Genomic DNA, 26274 nt, shown 5'->3' with positions numbered 1-26274 from the left:
TCTGTGCTCTCGGAAAAAGGGTGTCTAGTGCTGTTAATTACTCAGCCATTCATTCAGAAAAGATTATTTCAAATGGAAAGTGAAAGCAAGGCTCGACAGAAAAAGAGCTGTTAGTTTCTTTCACGCTTCTCTTTTTTCCCCCTAAATGACATTGGTGAAAATGGAAAAGCTAATTATGGTAGCTCTAAAATTCAATGCTAATTTGAGAAGCGGCATGTCGGGTTTATTGACATCTTCTGTAGAGTGATGTGGTTTGATGGCCGCCGAGGAATCTCGCCGGGGAAAAGGGAGGAGCGACGGCGTGAGGAATAATTCCTCACAGAAATGAAAATAACTTTGGATAATAGATTTTTGCTGAATTCCCAAACGGCACCCTTTCGTTCGCTCGCTGGAGAAATGACACGTTCCACGGAATCATTAAAATATCGCAAATATTTTGTCTATTGTTTTTTCCGTGCGGTTAAAGAGAGGTGTCAATCAAAACAAAAGAAGTCAGTGGGGATGTTTATTTGTAAGACACGTGAAACTTTTGTAATAAAACACTCCTGCAGTACCTGGAATACCATTTGTATTAAAAGCTTAATATTATTATAACATTTTTTAATCCGAATTTCAAGACAATATATGATTTATTTTAGAGTTACTAGAAAAGCACCAAAATCAGGCACACTTCCTCCAAAGGTTTTTATTTCACAATATGTAAAAATAATGAGAAAAATTAATAAAAAAAGTTGATTAATTTAAGTAAATGTGTTTTAAGGCTTTTCCCCTTCAGGGCCACCGTGGTTAATACTAGCATCAGCCCATAGATTCCAAGTAAAACTTCTAAACATCTATTCAAATAAAATTATTCTCATTTTAATGAAAAATATATTGAATTGTAAAAAAAAAAGGATATTTTCTATTATGCTAACAGACAATAAAGATGGATTAATACTCGTAGAGATATTACCTCCTTGGCAGAGGTAAAGAAAGAAACTGTAATTCAGGTATTTTAAGGAATGTGAAAATGTAGGAATTTAAGATTATTTATTGTTTTCGCTTCTTAAATCCATCTCAGCTACAGGCAGGGGACAAGCTTGCTTGTCCATTAAAGAAGAAATCCTCTCAAACACCATTTGAAATGGAGGCAAAAAGTCTACTTTTAGTGTTTTTTTTATTGTTTAATTTAAAGTAAACTAGATTTCTAGTAGTAGGAACACATACAAATGAGCAGCTTTCATTGTCCAAAGTCAACCAAAGTGTTGATTTATGCGTGTCTTAAATAGATCTTGGACCTCTATTGTATTTATCAGTACGTGTCTGTTTGTACAAAACTCTCTTTTCATTGAAATATTTACATTAGAAAATGTACTTAAGCCCCGCCCACTGAAAACACTTTGTTTTCTGTAGACAAAGTCTCGTTTACGAGATTTGGTCGAGCATCTCAGCTTGTCATCGCACGTCATCAATCCTTGATGTATCCACCTCAAGGGGACTCGTCGTATAAACAAAGTGAGGCGTGATTACAGCTGACCGGAGGAGGAGTCAAGCCATTATTACGTCATAATGGACTTTACTCTTGTAACCTCTCGTTCGCCCAGATTTCAGACGGGGCGAGAACTTTATAAAGTAATACGTTCATAACATGGTCATGATGAGGGACTTACTGTATCTTTGAAAGGAAACTTTCAACATTTGAAACAATTTAAAATCTACAAATACTGTTTTTTTTTGTAAATTCACCAGAATCACTTTACTTTTATAACTCGTTTCCTCCCTGAGCTATCCTAGCAACATTGGCTTGTACCTTGCAGTGGCCCTTCTCTTCGTGTGAGCGGATTTATATTAGTTATATTTTCCTCCGCCGCGCCTTGCTTTTTTAAGTGTGTACATTTGTTCCTGTATATTATCATCATCATCATCATCATCGGCGTGATTAGTTTTAATTTCCCGAGCCCGAGTGAAAAAGTGCGGCCGGGGCCTTCAAGGTCCGCGATTCCTCCTTAAAGGCAGTCACCTGGCAAAGTGGGAAGGAGAGCGGGGCGTTTATCCATTTAGAGATCCAAGCCGATGATGTCAGTAACAGATGACCACAGGACACTCCCTCTCTTCGTTCCTGTCATCTCGCCGTGGTCACCGAGGCCAGAAGGGAGAGCGAGGGAAGGGGGGGGGGGTTGGTGTTGCGATAATTATCAGTATAAATGAAGCCCCGCGAATGAATCGCACCGTTGGGTCCCATGATCTTGTCTCCAAGGCAACCTCAGCACGCTCATTTGTTTTGTAGATGAGTAATTACATCCAATTAGTGCCCAGTGGAAAAAAAACAGAGTCTGGAGAAAGGCCCATTGTTCTGGATAGATTGTGTGAATATTAATAGCGGGACGGTCGGAAGGCACGGCGATATGATGGGTGATACTGATGCAGCTGTGGGGCTCTGCCGTCGCCCCGCATAACGGATCAGATGGGCACTGATTAAAATATATGGCTTTGAGGTGCAGCAGCTCAACACGCTTGCTGTAGCGACGCCCCTCGCCGTCCACCTGCAGACGCCGCAGTCGCCCCCAAAAAACGATCATTTCAACGTGTGGTCTGAGGGTTCAAGTTGCGTAGTGAATAGAGGTGTGTATTGGCAAGAATCTGGCAATACGATATATTTCGATACTGTAGTAACAAGGATGTATTTGTTGTTTTGACTTGACTCTGGTGTTGTAGAATTTACAGACCACATGACTCTTGACGAAGTCGTAACTGATTTCATTTGTTTTGAAACCAAAATATGACTAAACATCAGCTTTAAAAGCTGCTGGAGTCCACTGTATCCTCTAGTCCTCAGTCCTCCCAGCATAGTTTCTTCATCAGCGGAGGAAGTGATAACAGCTGCCACTTAGCGGTCGGAGGGTTAATTGCAATACAAAGAATGATCAAACCCATTTTATTTTGAACATAATAGAAATATGAACCTTAATAGAACTATAGTAAAAATTAAATTCGAAAGTTATCATTTTTTTTTTGTTTTACTTGTTTTTTTTTAAATACTACTAATCTTTTTTTTTTTCTCACGCCCCTACTACGTACAGTAAAATAATTTGAAGAAAAAAATTAACAAACACTGTGAATTGTTCATTTTTAAATTGTTTTATTTTATAAAAACTTTTTTTAAATATAAACAATAAAATAACAATGACAATAAATAGAAAGATGACTTTTTCATGATCAATACAGTACCGTTGAATAATCGATACGGTACAGTGAAATAAGATATATTTATTAAAGCGTAATAGTTTATACTTATAATCCTGAGTGTGTCATCATAATTTTGAAAGGCCACTAGAAGGCGCTCGTAATTTGATAAATATTCCAGGTTAAATTAAATGAAAAGATTAATACAGACAAATAATATAACTGAGAGTGACATCTAGTGGCCTTTTCAAAATAAAGCACAATGTAGTTCAATTTTAGATTCTTTAAAACAGTTTAATCTGAAAGCTAATGCCTAAACTATAAATTAAAAAAAGAAAAAAAAAATGCCATTTCAGTTACGAACTGAATTTGAACTACATAAGCGTGCAGTAAGTTTTAAACTCTGCCAATAAACTAATTGTACCTGGCTTCTGGGTCACTTTGACCCTGAGATAACACATAGGGTTAAAAGGTTCCACCATTATTTTCCATCGCAAAAATAATTTTCAAAAAGTTCCCTGACAGGAATTAAATGCCGTTTTTTTGGTTTTTAATCACACTATTTTCAGAATTTAAAAAATCCCTTACAAAAAAAAAAACATTTTCTAAATTGCAACATAATCAAGCAACACAGTTTCAATCAAGTTGTAAAAACATCTAAATAAATCCTGAATATTTTTTTTATTTTTTTTTAAGGTTTAATTATTATCCTTCAAATTACTCCGAATCGCAGTAGTAAATAAAGCAAATTGGATGATGTAACGGTTCTTTTTAGTAAAGATTTGCAGCTTTATTTGTATTTCAAGTGCTGTAGCTATGACTAGAAGGTTGTTTTCAAGTGCGTTTCCTGAAGTCTGACTCATTCCGGAGTCCTGACGTGGCCCCTGCCGGTGTGTCCTCAAGCACTTTTTCCCCTTGTGCTTTCGCCAATAAAAGGGCACAAAGACATGTGAGAATAAAGCGTCAACAAAGGAATGAAAACAGCTTCACTATTTGCTTCAGACTTCTGACCAGCACTGATCGCTTCCCGTCACGCTCCATCTTGCTGACTGTGGTTTACCCCAAAATCGCATTTTAACTTAAAGTGCAGTAAAAACTATCCATGTACACTTTATAAACTTATGGTTCCTGTTTGGTTTATATTGAGTAGTTATAAAAAACAAAACAAAAATCTAAATGAATCTGAAAATTTTGGCGATAAGGATGAATGAAGGGTATTTAATTGAGGAAAATGTTTGTATTTTGAAACACATATTTTAAATAAAGGGAAGTAAATCTCTTGAGAATTTGTTTTTTCTATCGACAAGTTTGTGTAAAACCTTTCTCTACGCAATTGTTACGCAATTCAGTTGTACTTCCTGTTTGTATCATGAGACCTACTAAGAAAACATGGAATATATTTATCTTCTTACTGTTATATTTGTCCAAATAAATGTACCTTAAGTTGTAAATAAATGTACCTTAAGTCTCACTGTAATATTAGCGAGAATTCTGACCCGCTCTAGTAGAAGAACTCACATTTCTCCGATCCTTAAAACTCTTCACTGGCTTCCAGTTTCTTTCAGGATCAACTTTAAAATTCTGGTTCTTACTTTCATCTATTCATGGTCAGGCTCCTCCTTACATCACTGATCTGATCCAGCCTTACACCCCAGCTCTGGCTCTGAGGTCTGTGGATCAGAATCTACTTATGGTTCCACGCACACGGCTCAGGACCAGAGGAGAGAAATCTTTTCAGGCTGTTGATCCTAAACTTTTGAACGATCTTCATCTCTCTTTGCGCTTGATGGCGTCTACTGACTCCTTTAAGAAACATCTTAAGACGTTTCTATTTGTTCAGGCTTTTACTTGATTTTCTGGAACTCCTGTGTTGTTCTCAGTATTATCTTGATCTTTAAAGTATGTACTTTTTTGAGTATTGTTTTGATTGTTTAAGCGCTTTGTGACCCTGGTCTCGAAAAGCGCTATATAAATAAATATTACTTACTTACTTACTTACTTACCTTAAGTCCCACTGTAATATTTGGCCAAATAAATGTACCTTAAGTTGTAAATAAATGTACCTTAAGTCTCACTGTTATATTTGTCCAAATAAATGTACCTTAAGTTGTAAATAAATGTACCTTAAGTCTCACTGTTATATTTGTCCAAATAAATGTACCTTAAGTTGTAAATAAATGTACCTTAAGTCTCACTGTAATATTTGTCCAAATAAATGTACCTTAAGTTGTACCCAAAATTAAAATTAAGAAGAAATGAGAGACTTTAAGACTAGCCCATGGATTGAAACTTGAGTTTTGATTTGGTGTTTTCAATCTAAAAATAAAATGATGGGAACTTATTGTAGAAACCAGGGCCTACGTACGGACGTACTTTTCCAAGTCAAAGTTTATATCGGTAATGAAAAGGGCGTTAAAGAGTTCGGACTTTCCGACAAGTTTGAAGGTGGAACAAAGGTAAAGTGGCTTTTGTTCCGACATGACGGATGTAAAGAACTTTTTCTACAAAACTCGACTGGGTTTTGCGCAATTGTCAAATGTTATAATTATTCTATTGATTCCGTTTTGCTCATTAGCAACAGCCCCAATCAATGTCTGTCCCTGACATTTGTCTAAGTGAACCAAATGGAATGATTGGTTCTTGAGCTTTGTTCAATGTGTCAGGCGTTATGTGACGTACGTGGGAAGCCGAGCTGCATTTGGATCCTATAATTTGATGAGTGGGCAGACGGCTCACGAGTGCCGGGATCAGAGTGCTAAAAAGCATCGGCGCCGCCGCCGGCTCGCATTCCATTTGGCACAAGTGGACGGTCTCACTCTTGAAATAGTCGGAGGTGAAGTGACTTTGAATGGCTGTTCGCGCCGTGACCCAAATAACAGACAGCGAATAGAGGGTGGTGGGGGGGGGGGTATAGTCGTCACCGATCACAAGATTCCGAAAAAAAAAGTTTCTTTTAATTGAACTCCTTCTATCGGCTGCTTGTCCAGATTAAGAGGACAAGCAATAAACGTCAGCGGGACGTTTTGTCGAATGACATTTTTTTTTCTTTCTAAACTGTTGCTAATCCTCCAGTCGTTGGCAGGGGCCAATAAACGCGGCACTCGGGGGGGGCCCCTTTGGAATGTCCGTCATCGATGACCATGAATGGATCGGTATCTCGTTCACTCTTATCATCTCTCGCTTGTTGGTCCAAAGAGAAAGAGGCTCTAAATTAATTATCGATCAACGGCGCTTTGTGTTCGCTCTCTTTCAGACTTCCATTGCCGCGCGTGGAGGTGTTGGTTTTTGAAGTGAGCGTTTATTGATCGGGCGTTTAATGAACTTTTTTTATCAGGCTCATTGATGACGGGGCTAAAAACGGCCAATGACAAACTTGGAGATTATGTGAAGGCGAATCATCGGGTCAATGTCAGGAGCACGTCAAACTGGAATGTCGACGAAAAAAACCTTAACGTCACTTGTAAATATCAACAAAGACTACCTAAAGGCCCTGTCCGTTGTTTTTACAATAGAGTTTCCCCCCTAGTGTCTCAGGCATGTAACTGCAACCTGGTATAATTAACATAAACTTAATAGGTTATTTTTTCATTATTTGTTTATAAAAAAATAAAAAAAGCTATAATTTGTGTCGGTTCCACTGCTGGTATATTTTCTAAAGATTTCATGATCGTTTAAATTAAACTAATAATAACAAAGAATTATAACGTCAAAATTGTAGATTTTTGCTTTAGTTGATGAGAAAATAACAATAATAACAATGCATTGACATTTTAAAGCTGAATTTTTTTTTTTTTACATTTTCTTTACATATAAATGATTACTATTATAGATTGTATTATTATTATCATTATTGTTGTTATTGTTTAATTGTTGTTATTATTTTGTTGTTGTTGTTGTCGTTATAATATTATTATTATCATTATTGTTGTGTTGTTGTTGTTTATTTTTATTTTATAAAATATATATATAACTATGTACCAAACATTTAAACATCATTTTGGTTAAGTTTTTTATTAATTAATTTTGATGGGAAAGGAGAGAAATTTATGTCTGTCAATAAAGTTGCTTTAATTAACGAGAAAAATAACATATGATTCTATAATAATGCCATGACATTTTGAAGCTGAAATAGTTTTCTATAATTGTTCCATTTTTTTTTAAAACATTTTCTTTATATATAAATTATTACTATTACTATTATCATTTTTGCTGTTATTGTTGTTATTATGAGTATTAACATTATTGCGGTTATTGTTTTATTTTAGTTGTTATTATTATTATTTTATTATTATTGATGTTGTTGTTGTTGTCATTACTATTATTATTATTATACATAACTATGAACGAAACATTTAAACATCACTTGATGGGAAAAGAGAGAAATTTGAGTCTGTGAACAAAGAACTATAGTTAATAAATTATGAATGATTTAAATGAGCACTAGATAAATGTTGCCTATAAGAAACATTAATACTTCTCTGTACGTCCTCTGCTATGACTACTAGCTAGTTCTGTCAAGTATTACATATAGTAGTACATATCTGTGGCCAGTGTTGACGGTAGAAGTCAGAAGAGTCAGAGTTGAAGATGCTCAGGTTCATTATGTGAGCCAACTTGAAATCTGAGGTTGAATTATGCCGTTTATTATATTTCAAGGACCAATAATGGCCCCAAAGGATGCATTTTCGAAGAGTAACTTATCTTAAAAATCTACATTTTCAATTGTTTCACCAAGTTGTGGAACAATACTTTCGATTAATTATAAATTCCCATCGTCCCCTCACATGTCCCCTCCGCATATCCACCTTATTAGAAATTGAATATGAATCGAAATACGTTTTGCTTTGAGGTCACACTGATACCATGAGGAAAAACGCCACCTAGTGTCCAAAAAAAAAACACCACACAAGTGTATGGGGAGCATGTGGAATTGTTGTCAATTTCAAATGTTGTGATTCTCTTGATCTGGCAGCGGGGAGGGGGAGGGGGCTCAGTCACATGACAGCAGCAGACGCCGAAGGGCCAATGAACGACCGTTTCCACACCAGTAGCATGCAAAACGTTATTATTATTTATTTTGACGATGAAAACAAGTTGATTTCCACAATGATGGAATCCCCCCATCTTCCCCCCCCCCCCCACCCCACTCTACTCCCAGGCCTCCCCGATTATGGGTTTTACTCTACGCCCAGTGACCAGAGGGGGGGGCCCTGCTCCTTTGCGGACTATGGCTCCCTGGGGCCCCAAGCGGCTCAGATGCTGCACAGTGAGCATGCCACCTCCGCCTGCAACTCCCCCCTCCAGCACCTACACAGCCCGGATCAATTTAAGAACCCAGGTTTGTATGAGCGATTTATCTTCCGGTGTTTTTTGTTGTTGATAGATAGACGCCCCCCGTACCCCCCCCCCCCCCCGTCCCCCCCTTCTTAAAAGACAACCCTAGTGCATGTTCTGCCTTCCTTTTTCTTATTTATGCACTTGTTTCCTTGACAAGTTGTGTTGCTGTGGCCCCCTTTTGCCTGCATATTCGGAGGGGGGCCTCGGAGAATGTGATCCTTCGTTTGCATGCGAGCAAAACAAGTGGCGGCGAATGTCAGCGAGCGCCGCCGCCACCGCCGCCGCCGCCTTCATCTGAATTTATGATAAACAAAGAAATGAGCGTGAGAGCGAATGTCATTTTTATTCCAGCCCTTGAAGTGTTTTTAAGTGTATGAATAATTACTCTCCTATTAAAGTGTGAAAGTCTAACTAGCAAATCAGCGCCAGTGCAACGTTGAATGCTAAACAGACTTCCTCCGTCTCCACGTGTCGCACTAGGACGGCCCTGGAATAGCATGAATTAGTGCGGAACTGAGTCAGAAAAAAAAAAAAAAAACGTTGGACGATGTGATTGTGTTAATTATGGCAGAGACTGGAACATTTCACAACATAATGGGGCATCATCTTTAACCGACACATATAACCCTGCTTCTGTATTTATGTCACGACCCGTTCGTTTTCTCCGCTAAATCAAGTGATGTCCATTAGTGGAATAATGGTGGCCGGTTTATCATCGGGGGGATCAAGTGCGGACTCGTGCGTCGTGGCACTTAAGACGCGTTAGCTCATGAGCGCGTTACGCCGAGCTATGCTGCAGCCCTTTTTACATCATCTTCACACGCTCTCGGTGTAGTCGGGCGTTCACGTCGCCACTTCCTGTCCAAGTCAGAACCTGCGTTACGTGAGGCTCGTCAGATGCAATTCTTACAGATCGTTGCTTTTTCTGCAGCAACGCACGGCCGTCTTCATGAAAAATAAAACAACGTCGGCAGCAGATTATATTTTTAATCTGCACTTATATCCACATGTTCGTGATGTACATCTGATTCTTGAACGTAGCCATTAGCTTAACAATGCTAATACGTCTGAGGAAATGTTAGTTATTGCTTACCTACCTAGTAGGACGGTGATGGTACGCATGCGGAATCCAAAAAGTTACACTTCGCCCCAGATCAGTTTTTTTAAACAGGAATGTTATATAACTGACTAGAATATGCAAACAAAAGGGTGACTCATGCTAACTTGAGCATTAATGTTAGCCTGCTTTAACAATTTTAACTTTAGCTGACTGTAAGAAATGTTACGGTTATGTTAGCTGAATGTAAATAATGTTATAGTTAGCTCTGTTTAACAAATGTTAATGTTAGCTCACTGTAACACATTTTATTGTTAGCTGTAACACATTTTATTGTAAGCTAACTTTTAAAAATATTAATGTTAGCCGACTTTAACAATTTTAACTTTAGCTGACTGTAAGAAATGTTACAGTTATGTTAGCTGAATGTAAATAATGTTATAGTTAGCTCTGTTTAACAAATGTTAATGTTAGCTCACTGTAACACATTTTATTGTAAGCTAACTTTTAAAAATGTTAATGTTAGCCCACTTTAACAATGTAAACTTTAGCTGACTGTAAGAAATGTTACGGTTATGTTAGCTGAATGTAAATAATGTTATAGTTAGCTCTGTTTAACAAATGTTAATGTTAGCTCACTGTAACACATTTTATTGTTAGCTGTAACACATTTTATTGTAAGCTAACTTTTAAAAATGTTAATGTTAGCCGACTTTAACAATGTAAACTTTAGCTGACTGTAAGAAATGTTACGGTTATGTTAGCTGAATGTAAATAATGTTATAGTTAGCTCTGTTTAACAAATATTAATGTTAGCTCACTGTAACACATTTTATTGTAAGCTAACTTTTAAAAATGTTAATGTTAGTCGACTTTAACAATGTAAACTTTAGCTGACTGTAAGAAATGTTACGGTTATGTTAGCTGAATGTAAATAATGTTATAGTTAGCTCTGTTTAACAAATGTTAATGTTAGCTCACTGTAACACATTTTATTGTAAGCTAACTTTTAAAAATGTTAATGTTAGCCCACTTTAACAATGTAAACTTTAGCTGACTGTAAGAAATGTTACGGTTATGTTAGCTGAATGTAAATAATGTTATAGTTAGCTCTGTTTAACAAATGTTAATGTTAGCTCACTGTAACACATTTAATTGTTAGCTGTAACACATTTTATTGTAAGCTAACTTTTAAAAATGTTAATGTTAGCCGACTTTAACAATGTAAACTTTAGCTGACTGTAAGAAATGTTACGGTTATGTTAGCTGATTGTAAATTATGTTATAGTTAGCTCTGTTTAACAAATGTTAATGTTAGCTCACTCTAACACATTTTATTGTAAGCTAACTTTTAAAAATGTTAATGTTAGCCCACTTTAACAATGTAAACTTTAGCTAACTGTAAGAAATGTTACGGTTATGTTAGCTGATTGTAAATGATGTTATAGTTAGCTCTGTTTAACAAATGTTATTGTTAGCTCACTGTAACACATTTTATTGTTAGCTGTAACACATTTTATTGTAAGCTAACTTTTAAAAATATTAATGTTAGCCGACTTTAACAATGTAAACTTTAGCTGACTGTAAGAAATGTTACGGTTATGTTAGCTGAATGTAAATGATGTTATAGTTAGCTCTGTTTAACAAATGTTAATGTTAGCTCACTGTAACACATTTTATTGTAAGCTAACTTTTAAAAATGTTAATGTTAGCCGACTTTAACAATGTAAACTTTAGCTGACTGTAAGAAATGTTACGGTTATGTTAGCTGATTGTAAATGATGTTATAGTTAGCTCTGTTTAACAAATGTTAATGTTAGCTCACTGTAACACATTTTATTGTTAGCTAACTTTTACAAATGTTAATGTTAGCCGGCTTTAGCAATGTTAACTTTAGCTGACTGTAAGAACTGTTACGATAATGTCAGCTGATTGTAACAATGTCATTGTTGGCTAACTTTAGCTAACTTTAACGAACAATAATGTTAGCTGACTGTAAAAAATGTTGTAGTTAGCTCGCTTTAACAAATGTTAATGTTAGCTAACTGTAACACATTTTATTGTTAGCTAGGTCAATAAACTTACTGTTACTGACTTAGCTAACTATGACAAACATTGAGGTTACCTGACTGTTACAAATGTTACAGTTAGCTAACTATGAACCAACATACAAAAAAACTTTTGCTTAAAAGACTGAAACATAGTGAACCTCATTACTGAATGCTTGTTCCTAACATTTAAAAAACAATGTTGCCAATAACATTAAAGTCCATAAAAAAGGAATCGGTTTATTTATTCTTTAGATTAGCTAAATAGCACGGTTAATAGTAATATTATATAATGTGGCTAAGATTCATTTATGAAACATTATAGTTAGCCAAGTTTTAAAAAGGCTAATGTTAGCTGACTTTACGTAACATTATAGTGAGATAACTTTTACAAACGTGAATGCTAGCATGAACCAACACAAACTAAGTAAGTAAGTAAGTAATTTTTATTTGTATAGCACTTTTCCAGACCAGGGTCACAAAGCGCTTAAACAATCAAAACAATATTCAATAAAGTATATACTTTAAAGGTCAAGATAAAACTGATAACACAACAGGAGTTCCAGAAAATCAAGGAAAAGCCTGAACAAATAAAAAACGTCTAATAAAAAATAAATATTTTATATATTAATATATATATTTATTTATTATATTATATAAATATATCTAATAAAAAAGTGAACCAAATGACTAAATGCATGTTTCTAAATTAAGAAAAAACAATGTTGCCAATAACATCACAGTAAAAAAAAGGAATCTTTATTTCTTCTGTTTATTAGCTAACGAAATAGCAATGCTAATAGCAATGGGGAGCGACTATGTATCGTTATTGCAAAGGTTTTTACCTAGTAACAACAAGACTGAAAATCCCACAAAATTGACAGAAAAGAGTATATTAAAAAAAAAAACATCATCAATCGACGCACACATTTAACCGGGACTCACACATGGCATGTCACAGACAAAATTTAGCCTCAAAATATGTCTCAAACATGTTTTAAAAATGAATTATCTGCGGTGATCCTCCTGGTCATTTCCATAGGAACTCCCCACTGCAGATAGAACACCTCAAGTTACCTAACAGGAATCACGAGCACCATCAGACGGCGTCTGAACTTCAGGCCACATCAGGGTCTGACATATCTTGCGTCATCGCCGTCTGAGTCGCGTCACGATGAACACGCCACACTGCGCCGAAACTCACGTCAGCGATGAGTGTGCGATGGACCCGGCAGCCCGTCCGGATGGTCCGAGTGTTGCTCGGCTGCACCGGGCAGATGTTGGCCTTTTTCTAAAGACTTGTCTGAGCAACAAAAAAAACTGCAACAAACAGCAGAAAAAAAACACACCAACAGAGACACAGATGGCATGTGAACGGTGTTTTTTTTTTTTTTGGGAAGCCTGTTGTTTTATATTGGTGTATAAGTGTGACACCCCCCCCCCCCCCGCCCCCCTAGGCATTCTCCCACAATCCCCCTCTAGATCTATTAAACAGTTGTTTCATAGACACCGACATGGCAGCAGTGAGATTACTCACTTCTCAACATCATTGGATGCATAAATCAGCACAGTTGTCTCAAGATTTGATGATTGTAGCGCGAAAAAAGCCGCTGACAAGGCAGGAACGGTCTTTGTGTTGCTTCCTCGGAGGGAAGCTCACCTTCATGTTTTCCAAGCAGCGAAAAATTTCTCGTGAATTTATGAGGCTTTGAAACGCCGGCTTGTCAAAACACTCTTAATTCAAGCAATGCCGGTTGAAGAATAGAGGTTTTTAAATGTAGTATTTTTCATCAGTCAGTGATGCAGATATTGGATGTTTGCACATGGTAAGTGCGGCAAGAGTGAAAGTGCAGGAAAGATACTATTTCTATTATTTTATTGATACAAACCTATGTTTCCATAACTACTGACAGAACATACACCAAGTTTTTTACACCGGGAAAAATGAGACCCAAAATAATACAGACCGAAAATAACACAAATTATTTCATAATGGAAAAACTTAAGACCCGAAATAATACTGACAGAAATTAATTTAAAAAAAAAAAAGACATTTTAATGGTAAAAAAAAAAAAAAGTAGAGCCAGATAATATTGACATTTCACAACATTACAATAACAATATTATTGAATTTAATTTCATTCAAGTCTAATAAAGGCTAATGCCTGCTGACTCTAACTAACATGATTGTTAGCTCAGTTTAAAAAAAGCTAATGTTGGCTGACTTTAACAAACACTATTGTTAGCTAAGTTTAAATAAGGCTAACGTTAGCTGACTTTACACAACATTGTAGTGAGCCATGTTTAAAACACTCATCTTAGCTGACTTAGCGAAAAGTTATAGTGAGCTTAGTTTAACAAATACTAATGTTAGCTGAGTTTAAATAAGGCTAACGTTAGCTGACTTTACACAACATTATAGTTAGCCATGTTTAAATCGCTAATGTTAGCTGACTTAACGAAACGTTATCGTGAGCTTAGTTAAACAAAGACTACTGTTTTCTGACTTTAACAAACGTTATTGTTAGCTAAGTTTAATATAGGCTAAGGTTAGCTGACTTTACACAACATTTTAGTTAGCCATGTTTAAATCGCTAATGTAAGCTGACTTAATGAAACGTTATAGTGAGCTTAGTTTAAAAAATACTAATGTTAGCTGGCTTAAACAAACATTATTGTTAGATAACGTTCAAAAAAGGCTAATGTTAGCTGACTTAACAAAACATTATAGTGAGCTTAGTTTTACAAACGCTAATGTTAGCTGGCTTAAACAAACATTATTGTTAGATAACTTTCAAAGAAGGCCAATGTTAGCTGACTTTACAAAACATTATAGTTAGCCAAGTTTAAAAATAGCTAATGTTAGCTGACTTAAGAAAACATTATAGTGAGCTTAGTTTAACAAACGCTGATGTTGACTGACTTTAACAAATGTTATAGGTAACAAAGTCTAACAAATACTGATGTTTTCTGACGTAAACAAACAGTATTGTCAGCTAAGCTTAACAAACGCTAATGTTTGCTGACTTTAAGCAAAGTTTAACAGACATTAATGTTAGCTAACTTAAAAATTGTTATACCTCACTGTAATATTGAAGAAGTGGAGTTCAGATGTCAACTTTAGTCCTTAAAAAAAGGTTTAATTTTCTGTTGGCAAGGCACAGTTTACCTTTTGATCAGGGTCTATATTAAGTTTCTGTCCTGACAGTTTATTTGAGCATAAAATCTATCTTTACAACGAGAGCCCAACGGTGTTCATTTTCTGTTCCTCGTTTTCTCCTGCCGCTGAGGTATATCCTTGAGCCTCCTCTCCACTTGTTTAGTTACTCTAAATCAAATCTGTCTTTTCGCACAATTCCCCGACCATGAATCAGTGCCGGCTGCCATGTTTTTCTAAAAGAGAAATCACTAAATGAACGGCCGCGAAGTAGTCAGTGATATAATGGAAAACAAACACAGGGCCCTTTATTTTCCGCCAGAAAAAATGGCTGGTAAAAAAAAAGGTTTTGCCACTTTTACACAAGAATTGGCCCCTTATTATAAAAGTCTGTAATTATATAATAAGGGAGTCTGTGAGGTGGAGATAAGAGAAGGAGCTGCCGGCTGTTCCAGTCAAAGCAGCGAAGTCCAGTAGTTTTTGGACTTATTTTGTCGTTGTATTTTCAGGGATGTTTTCTCAGATACCTTGCGCTGATAGAGGCGTCACGGCCCTTCGGATGTGAGCATTAGCGGATGTAATCTACACAACGTTTCCCTCTCGGGGGCGTCATGAGCTCATACCCACACACAAGATCAAGCATTTCACCGGCGCCGCTTTGTCTTCCTAATGCAGCCGTACAGGTTATATTCCTGCACCATCTGTCTCGGCGAGGGTGAGCGCGAGGGTTACGCTTGGGCTGACAGCAGACGAGATTGCTGCTCAGATATTCACATTTTTCTTCCTCCCCTGACTGTTTTTTTTTTTTTTCCCATCTCTGATGCCGGCGTTATTGGCCTTTAGTAGGTATCTGTATTTGTTAAGACATTTTATTAGTCTGGGTTGCTCACAGGGGCGAAAGGTGGTAAGCCGTGTTTTATTTTATCCTCCCGAGCTCCAACCTGCTCAAGACCTCGGGTCAAGGTTTTTTTTTTTTTTTATATCTTCACTTTATGCCTCTTTTTCTTGTCTCACAGCTATTTTCTTTTAGAGATATAGTTAGGATCTAACAAAAGCAAAGGCTCTCTTTCTTCTGCATGGCTTGTGTTTGTTGGCATGTAGCGACAAAGTGTTTGTTTTTCGTCTCGTGCACGATCGTCACGCATGACTTCCACGAGAGGACGTCATACTGGATTCGCTAAAACACTTTAAAATAAATGATAAATAGTTCGAATCCAGTCCATGCGTCCGTCTTGGGTCGCCCCGGTTCTGAGCGTCCTCTGCTCTGTGTTTTTCTGCAACAGGCACCAACCCCTCAAGGCCCGGCGGGTTCCCCGGGGCCAACAGTCCCGGACCCGTGGCGGATCTGTACGGACCCAGCAGCCAGGACTCGGCCGTGGGCAACTACATCAGCGCTGCTAGCCCTCAGCCCGGATCCGGTTTCGGACCCAGCATCACTGTGAGTGCTCCCGTCTGATCGGGGACTTCTGTCGGTTACTAACGTGGGGTCGCTAAAAGCGTTTAGCTCGAATGACCCACTTCAAATGTTGACTTGATTCAAGAGAAGCTTTGGACTAATCATTACGCTTCTTTTTATTTTTGCTTAACTAAAAAGACAACGTGGTCGCACACATTTCTGTATTAAAATCTTATCTTTAAAACTTTTTAAAAATTATGAAAGTCACTACAAACATACATTTAAGAAAGTAGTTAGCTTCAGCTAATATTTCACATTTCAGATTTAATTTTATCTAAATGTTGTTGATTTCAAGCTTTGAATTTATTTATTTTTAATAATAGAGGTTAAATTGTTTTTATCTAATCATTTAATTCAATAGTTTCTCAATTCTAAGTCTTGAATTCTTATATATTTTTTTATAATTAAATTGAATAATTTACACATTTAAGGGTTTAATTTTTATTTTACCCAAATAATATACAAAACTCAAATAGATTCTATAATGAAGCTAGAGTTCGACATTCTTTTTTCTTTTTTTTTCTAAATTCAATATTATTTTTAATTTCTTACCTTTTTAATTCAATATAAAAAATGTAGGTAGAATAGTGCCACCAGACAATACCACACTTTAAAGACGGATTTAAAAATATTTAATTAAAAAATGTACTTTTTAATTATTGGAATAAGAACTATGTATAAAAAAATGAGTTTTTATTACAGTTAGTAAACATTCTGATGGCACTGATATACTTCCATCGAGGAGAGGATGAAAGATCGGAAAATAGTTGAAGAAAGAATAAAAAAAACAATCCACTCTGTTAAGCTAAACAAGGCGAAGGGGAAGAATTCCAAACGTTTGGCACTCGTACCTCAAAACACTGAATCGTCTGATGGTCGATGAGATTTTATCCATCTTCGTGGGGCGTCTGGAACATGAGTGAAGAATTGTAGCTCTGGATATCAAAGATTTACGGCTCCTGGTGTGGTCTCAATAAAAATATGTTTTACTTATCACGTTTATAAAAAACATGTGCTGGAAATGTATTGGTTTGTTATAAAATATATATGTATTTCAGCGGAGATATCGTAGTGGAAAACGGGGAAAAAAATACTTGAGCGAAACATCTGGGCTCATTATCGAGTCTTTTAACCTGTTAAAGTCTGATGCTCGCTCTTATTATTCTAAATCATCAGCTACAAAATATGTTTTTTTAAACAACCAGGCTGCTCTGTATGACTTGTTTTTCCATTGTTCTCCATTGAATTCTTCTTGAAACCTGAGGGTCAAGGTGACCCGTAGGCCTGAAAACAAATGTGTTTGTCGTATCCCTTGCGTTGTCTCTGGGTCAAGGTGAACGACCTCCATGGCTTCCAGAAATACATATACAAGAGGGCAACCCGGAGACAACACAAGGGATACCACAAACTCATTTGTTCGGGTCACCTTGACCCTGAGATGACACAAGGGTTAATGAGTCTCTCAAGATAGTTTAGTAATAATATAGTACAAAATTGCTTATGCAACACAAAATTTGTCGAGAATTTAAAAAAAAATCTATGAAAAAAATAGAAATCGGGGGAGGTTCGGGGCTTTTTTGGGGATAAACTCCTCCGACAACATAAGCCTTGTTAAGAACGGGATTCCGTGACTCCCGGCGGCGCGTGAGCTCACCGCGTTATTTCACATGATTCGAGTGATTGACGTGTTTGTAGGTTAAGAAAAATAACAACTGCTGACTGACTGATAGTGAAGAGCCTGTTAGAACCATGAAGACGCTTCCAACTACCATCGCTCGCTAGCGAGAGAAAAACGGAAATGTTTCAAACTAAATCTGCCCCTGAACACGCGGATGATCTGCGTGCGGAAAAAAAAAAAAGCCCGAAGCTTAATATCACCCTTAAAGTAATGTGCTGCCCAATTAAAATTAACACTTGGCTCATTTAGCACATTTAGCCATAATAGCGGCGTGTTGCAAATTATACGTGGAGCAGAAAATGTGAATCACAGTTTAAGTAGCATAAGCTAAGTAGCCGTGGTTGACGTGGATGTTGCCAAAGTGAAAAAAAAACGTACCGCAGCCCTGTAACGTGTTCTGTAATGCATATTTTAATTATATTTTAATGAGTCGTACAATCGTGCTCGCTCACAATTCATTTTTGAGTATGTATTGTTTTTGTTTTGTTTTAATCAGGGATTAGCGAGAAATGTAAAATGTGCAATAAGGGTTCACAATCAAGTTAAGTTAAAGTAGGATTTTGGAACATTGTTTCTGGCTCCCTCCACTGTTAGAGCAGTGTAATTGCAAGAGTCGAGAAAACTGAAGTGTCTTCGACAATTAAAGAAATAAATGCAACCACCGTCTCCGCAGTTTGAACAGCATTAAAATAATAACTATACACACTGTTTGAATACAATTTGTGAAATAAGAACAAAAGTTCAGTCCTTAAAACATTTCTAATTTTAACGATTCATCCAACTGTGTTCGCTAACAATATTTCTTCAGGACATTTTTGAGCAAATTTTTAGTTTTTTTAGGGTTTAGAGAAAAATGTTTTTTTTTAAATGTCATATTTTTCAACAAAAAAAGGCATGGTGTGGTTTAAAGTTAACACTCAAAAAAATCAAGTAGCACTACGGAAGTTTCCGACTCCCCCTGCTGTTATAATAGTGTTTTTGCAAAAGTCTAAAACTGTCTTGAAAACCGAAGTGTCTCAAATGCGGCTGCCACAAACTCTGGAGATGAGGAAAAAGGGTCTTTTGTTGGGTTAGTTTTCTCTTCCTGGAAGTTTGAAAAAGTCCTCAACTTTAAGAAAAAACGAACGCAACCACCGTCTCCACAACTCTCCAGAACTTGGAACAACATTGAAATAGTAACTAGAGAGACTTTTCAAAAGTAAAAATCATCATAGAAAAGATGAAATTAAAAGCAGCATCAAAATGTAAGTCCTTACTTATATATTTACTTAACATCTTTTATATCCGGTATTTCAATTTAATTTTAATGAGTTGTAGAACAGCATTTGCTCACTGCAAACATTGTAAAACGCAGTTTGAACAGAACTAAATGAACAACTTGAAAGACTGTTCCAGAAACATACGTTGAATACAAACGCCGTAAAATGTTACGTAGTGCTGCTTTAAAGCAACGGGTCAAAGGCAGCTTAAGTACTGACAGACTTTTTTAAGATACCAGAAGGATCAAATGAGAAACTGAGGGCCTTTAGTCCATGTGATATGTGACAACTGCGCAACAGAGGCGTAACTACATTGCAGTTACACTGTTCTGACACAATATTTATGGACTTTAAGCCACATGCAGCTTTAAAGAAACAAACACTGAGCTGAATACAAGAGAAGAAGAAGCGTTTATGGCCCGAACCGATTAGATCTTCACAGCTTATATGCAAAGTCACTCTCGGCATTAATTCGATGTTTTTGCAGGATCCGAATCTGATTGATTTATAGTCTTCAATCTGGAGTGGAAAAAAGGCATTTGTGCCGTTTCGCTCGCTCACAAAGCTTCTCTCATTAATTGTTGTGGAGTCGCTGGCCGTCGGCCATTAATCTGCTCAAAGCAAATATTTAGTGCGAACGACCCCGACTGGCTCCGTTTCAAAGCAGATTCACCGACAGATACAATTTGTCGCCGCCTCGTCGCGGCGTCTACATGTGTTTTCTTTTTTTAATTCGGTCGGAAGCTCATTTTACGAGCCGCACGGATCCGTTTTTTTTTACCTGATATCGTCGAGAGTCCTAGCGATTCTCCGGCGGAATGTCAAACGGCGCCAGTGGTACTGAACTAAATTGCCTCTTCAGAATCACCCGCTGAATCAAACGGCGCGCTGTAAAGCGGCGAGGTGATGGGCCCTCTGACACCGCTCTCGGCGAGATGATCTCTCTGTTCACTACATTAAAATAGCAAATGAATCAGAACTAAAAACGCGCTTTATAATTCACCTCGTACGAGAGGAAAGCCGAGCGCATGTCGGGGCGGCGGCGTGTCGCGACTTCAGATCGACTGCTTTTTTTTTTGTCTCTCGCACGACTGCTCGTGTTAATCCCGAAATCAAAAACAGACGCCGTAAAGAAGGCGTCCGACGTTTTCACATGACAGTCAATTACGGAGCAATTAGTCGATGGAAGTGATAAAAGGACAGATCATCGCCGGTCAAAGTGCTTTTGTTCACTGTTTTTCTTTTTGAGTTCAAAAGCCGCCGTCAAGCTCCCACGATTATTGAGCAACACACCAGGAAGTGTGAATCTTAAAGTCTTGGTCTTTATCGTGAGCGTTTTAGCTCTTAAAATAGCTTCACTAACTGTTTTTAAAAAACTGGTCCCAAATTCATTGACAAACATGCTAATGCTAGTCATGCTAACGTACGTTCAGATCAAGTCGTGGAAAAATTAAACTTTATTTGTAACTTTTTATTCCCATTCCGGTTTAGAAATGTGTTTCTTTTATCAGTAATCCATCGTATGTGTTTGGATTAATACAAAACAATCTGCTCTGATCTGTAGCAAATATAAACGGCTAATGATGATCGAAATAAAGAAACCAAAACGTAATCTCTATCCGAGTTAAGTTGGATAATCATCATATATATAAATATATTTATTCCACAGTCTTCACTTGACAGTTTCGTCAGCAAAAAGTATAAAGATTTATCGTGAAAACACTAGTCATGCTAATGCTATTGACATGACTTTTATTGACAATATGACGCAAAATCAATGATAGTAAAATCTAGACTAAACGTGTCTTTATTTACGTTGATCAAACCTTTACAAGTTGTTCCGTTTAAAAGTAAACTTTAACCGCGTTTTACTGACCATCGTGTGTTCAGTAGCTTAGGGCAGGCTATGATTAATAGTTTAGTGTAGGACAAATAAATTAAATTAAATTAATCTAAAGTAACAAATTAACCACAGATACACAGTGAAAACATGTTAGAAAACATTTTAAAAAAAAACTTTCCATGATAAACAAATGTTACTTCCCAGTCATAGTCAGAGTGGGGCCCTTATCTGGCCCTAATGAGGTCAGAGTAGAACATGTAGGACATTTTTTGACACATAAAACATGTATATAGTATTAATTATTGTATTAAGTCTAAATGTAAAACCAGTTTTTATTTTTTTTTAAATGTTCTCATTTGTTTCTGATTTTTAACCCTCATTCAATATTGTATATTTATCTCCATTGATCCTTAAAATCTAAAAAAAAAGTAAAGAAAAACATTATTTATTTAAAAATGTTACTTTCTTACCTGTTAACAATATATATTCATTACATATAGAGATTGTATTAGGAAAAAATAAATGTTTTTTTATCTGTCCCTTTTTTACAATAAGTTAATAAATATTTAATTGGCATATTTATTATTTTATGTTTATCTTTCTTCTCTTACTTGCCTTGTTTATTTTTACATTAAATGACATTTTTGACAGTCATTTGGCCCCTGAGGAAATTGCCCACCAGTGTCATAGACTATTAGTTCAACATGGTTAAAATCACAACATCTATAATAATATGATTTTTTTTGTTATCGTGATGTTAGTTTTGCTGAAAAAAAAGGTTGGTTTCTTGTGTTGAAAACACTCAAATTCTTAGTTTCTTCGACTCAACTTAGAGTAAAATATTCAGACTTTTAATCAAATTAAATGAGTGATTAAAATGAATAAAAAACACTTGTTGTGTCTCATGATATTAATCTTAAGACGATGTAACGGCGCGCACGATTTGACGACGATAACCAAAAAATCCAATCAAAACGATGATCCGACAAGAATCTCCAGATGTACTCGTGGAATCCCGGACGACAAAAACGCTGAGCGTGCACTTCCTGACGAAAAAGGATTGCATTGTTTGACCTTTTTGTGAATCTGTAGAAACAACAAAAGCTGCATAATTAATACTAAATTGTTTTCCGGCGATAATGGCGAGCTCAATAAATCATGTGTGCGACAAGCATCTGCTCCGCCGCTACTGATCCAGACTGATTTGCCAAGCGTTGATTCTAGTTGACGAGGGTTGATGTGATACTCGCTTTTTATGTCCTTGAATTGCTACTGACAAACGCACTAACTCTACACTTTTAGGGCCCGTTGATTGCGACAGCTTTTACAAATGGATACCATTGAACAGGTGGCCGGTTTGCCATCTCATCAGAGGTATTGCATTTTATTTACTGTGCTTCACTCTCTCGTCTAATCTGTGTGTTCCCTGCCGCATGATTTGTCGTCGTGCGACGACGGAGCAGGCGGTGAAAGTGTGAGCGCCAACACAAAGACGAACACATCCGTCAAGTGTGATTTTTATTATTTCGGAGGGGAAAAACTCTCACACTTTACTGCCTGTTCGGTCATGTTTTCATTATTGACATCTTCTCACTCTCGTTGTTTAGATGTTCGTCGTTGTGTGACAGGCTGGTGTGACTGTGTTGTGCGTCTGTTGGAGATGTATCTGAGAAGATCAATTCATGAGAAGATTTTTCTTTAAAAAACGAGCCGTTAGCCATGTTTGTTTGTGCATTTTAGAGTATTTGAGGATTATAAAAAGTTTCAGGTTGAAATTTACCGCCCCCTTACATTTTTTATATTTCAAATAAAATATTCTAAACTCTTTTAATTTACAATTAAATAAAAAAACATTTAATTTCTGATATTAAAGGAGTTTTAATTACAGTGAAAATTTGATTTTTTTTTTAACATACGTTTAATTCCCAAATTGACCGTATATTTTTACATATATATGATTTTTTGGGTTTTCTTAAGATGACCCAGTTGAACACTTACTCACTTATTTTTCAAATCCTGAGAAAAACCCTTTCAAGACAATCCTTTATTTGTCCAGAATTAGGGACATTTTCATTGGCAACATTTTTTTAAAAATGACATGGAAAAAAAAATGTAAATCATTTTTTAAAGTTATTTTAAGGTCACATTACTCGGCCTATTTCAATCCACTGCCAAAAATAATGTATTATTATAGACTATAAATATGTCTTTAATGTGTAAATATAAAATGATCATAAAGTATTGATATAGTTAAGTGATTTAATAAACTATATTCAACCTCAAAAATGTTAAATATTGATCATTAAATAATATAAAACATATGTAATATAGGGTTAATTGAGGGGGGAAATGTTTCAGGAAAATGGAGAGAGTACAAAGAAAACGAATAATGATTTTCTTGGAATACATGAGCTTCTGAATCAAGAATATAAATCAGTTATCAGGATGAATAATTGATATTTGTGTCATCGTGTTGCCTTCAGGGTTTGGGTCACTCACGAATAATTCATTTAACAACATTAATGTCATATTGTGGGACGGCAAACACAAACATGCATGTTCTTTTTTCTTTCTTTTTTTTGTCTGTGTCAAAAAAACTGTGTTCTAAGGCTGAATCCCAAATGAAACACCTGGTCACCGGGAGAGCCCTGAGACCCGGACAACGAAAAATGGTTCATCATCTTCAAATGATGAAGATTGAAAAGTCGAAAAAATAGTCATGTGTACTGACAGGATACACTGGGGGTGTAATACGTATCATTATACAAGGCCGTTACGATATATAGTGATAATGTAGTAACAAGGTAAAATCTGTAGTATTGTCGAGTACTTGACTCTGATTTTGCTGAATTTACAGACCAAATGACTCTTGACGAAGTCGTAACTGCTTTAATTTGTTTTGAAACCAAAATAGGTCTAAACATCAGCTTTAAAAGCTGCTGGACTCGACCGTATCCTCTCGTCCTCAGTCACCTGGATTCCGTTGTTTCTTTAGCTGCGGAGGACGTAATAACTCCGGCTAGAAAGTTTAATTTCCACACAAAGATTAACAACTGCCTTGAATATTTGCATGGAAATTGTAAATAAAAGTAAGTAAGTCATTTTTATTTGTATATCGCTTTTCCAGACCAGGGTCACAAAGCGCTTAAACAATCAAAACAATATTCAATAAAGTATATACTTTAAAGGCCAAGATAATACTGAGAACACAACAAGAGAAAATCAAGGAAAAACCTGAACAAATAAAAACGTCTTAAGATATATATATAATTTAATAAATAATTTAATATATAAGATGTATATATAATTTGAAAGCGGAAATATTTAATTGGCATATTTAGGTTAATTATTTTCTTGCCTTGTTTTTCTGTTCTGTGTATATTTATTTTATACAAACTTTATTGAATTATAAAACAAAACCAAAAAAACTTTTTATAGAAATAAAACATGGTTTGAGAGCAAAAACTCAAAATAAACGTTTTGGAAAAAAAGAAAACTGATACATTGCTGTTGAATATTCAGTATTGTGAAAATAAATATCGCCAAATTTAAATGTATTGGTATTTTCTCACACCCCTGATATACATATATATATTTTTTTAATAGTATAAATATAAAGAAGATATGTAAAGTGAACAGGAAGACTTTTTCAATCTCGTTGTTTTACTTAGAAACTATTCCTTTCATTCCCTTCATTCGGGAACAATCATAAAAGACTCAGCCGAGAACCTCTCGATCCCCCGAGGGGTTCACATTCAAACACCCCTGAACCCTGCAGGGTCCTTCCAGAGTCCTCAAGTGAACCATTTGGGAATCCAGCCTCTGTTTCTTCCATGATTCCTGAGCTAACGTTTCCTTCCTCCTTCTTGTTTGTCCCCCAGCAGAGTCTGTCTGGCGGTCCGGGGAAGTCGGGGCGGAGTTTCTAATTGGCTTTGTGTGCAGGTGACGCTTTCCAACCTTCAAGCACTACAGCGTCGCCGAGGCAAAAAATAAAATAAAAAAATCGAGGGACGGTCTGGAAAAAAAACGGCCGACGGAGAAAAGAACACGTTAAGTCATCTCAGAAAAAGAACTGCTGTACTATATTCCAAACCTCCTATTACTCCCTTGGTTTGGTTCATCACGACTCTTTCCTCTTTTTTTTTTTGTTAATGATTTGAATTCTTTTCTCCGATGATATTGTGGGTTTTTTCCGGAGAAAAAACCTCCGCTCAGATGAAGTTTTAAAAAAAAAAAAGTCCCGCGTTGGGACGATTTGGAGAAAAAAAGAGTCAAAATTTGAAGGTATCGAAGTAATAAATCTTTAGTAGCTGTTTTTATTTCTTGTGACGTCTCATTGTTAACCATAATGACCTATTTTTGGGGCAATACAAAGAGGACTTCAATATTTTTACGGTCCTTTTTTATAAGTGTCGTTTATTTGTTGTTTAGAAGTATATATAAATATATATAAATATATGCTATAACAAAAATTTCATATTATCGTGAATTGAAACTTGAGAAAATGAAATGTAGCTGTACATATTATTCCAAGTCACTGCATATAACCCACTCAGTGAGAGAATAGCATATTTTTGTGGTGGTGTGTCAAAGAAACTAGCGTGTGAATAGAAGAAGAAGAAGAAAAAAAAAGAAGCTGTAAACACTTATTATTCTACCTTTTTCCTGCTGGAAAACATTGAACACACGCTCTGTAAATACTCCAGCTGAATAATTTTTCAAGTGTCATACCAGCAAATTTGCAGTCAACACTGTTTTAAGAAATATATATTACGAAGGAGAAAAAAAAAAGCAAATTGGTATCTTTTTGTCTAACTGTACAAGTATCGCTATCATTTCAAAGCAAGAGATTTAAAAAGAAAAAATGAATCCAAAGCACACTGTACTTAGATGTAAAAGCAGTTTTTTCCGGTGCATCCCGACACTTTTCTACTCCAGACGATCTTGTTTTTTTTTTTGTTTTTTTTTTATGGTTTGTTTCATCCTGCTTGTTCCCGAAATCCTTTTCGGATATTCTTGATGTACTGCTCGATGACGGAAAGTTTTTGATATCATACCTCGAGCCGCCAGATTGTCGGAATCGACGGCAGGTTTTAATTTATTCAACAAGGATTTAAAAAAAAAAAAAAAAAGAGAGAAAAAAAAAAAAAAGAAAAACACTGAACGGTGACGCAGCGATTTATCATTGCACTGTGAGTAGTCGAGTACAGGCCACTTCCTATTTGCACATGTACATGTCGGCTTTTGTAAGAAAACGGCCCTGTGCTTTGGGATAGT

General features: G+C 36.2%; 1 protein-coding gene across 10 annotated transcripts in view; it reads left to right on the top strand.

Annotated features, from left to right (window-relative positions):
- Positions 1 to 25761, top strand: part of msi2b (musashi RNA-binding protein 2b) — a 392013-nt gene extending 366252 nt beyond the window's left edge. For 2 of the 10 annotated variants that reach the window (XM_087806757.1, XM_087806752.1), the window contains exons 12-15: positions 8321 to 8500; positions 16045 to 16199; positions 22300 to 22371; positions 24879 to 25761. In XM_087806757.1, coding sequence (XP_087662883.1) covers positions 8321 to 8500; positions 16045 to 16199; positions 22300 to 22341 — 377 coding nt within the window. In that variant the 3' untranslated portion in view covers positions 22342 to 22371; positions 24879 to 25761. The remainder of the gene's footprint in view (positions 1 to 8320; positions 8501 to 16044; positions 16200 to 22299; positions 22372 to 24878) is intronic. The other 8 variants (XM_087806755.1, XM_087806751.1, XM_087806761.1 and 5 more) reach the window with 5 other exon arrangements.
- The last annotated feature ends 513 nt before the right edge of the window (positions 25762 to 26274 follow it).

This window comes from Callionymus lyra, chromosome 14 (genome assembly GCF_982586985.1).
Source record: "Callionymus lyra chromosome 14, fCalLyr1.hap1.1, whole genome shotgun sequence".
Classification (NCBI taxonomy): Eukaryota; Metazoa; Chordata; class Actinopteri; order Syngnathiformes; family Callionymidae; genus Callionymus; species Callionymus lyra.
This window is presented reverse-complemented; position numbering and strand designations above follow the sequence as displayed.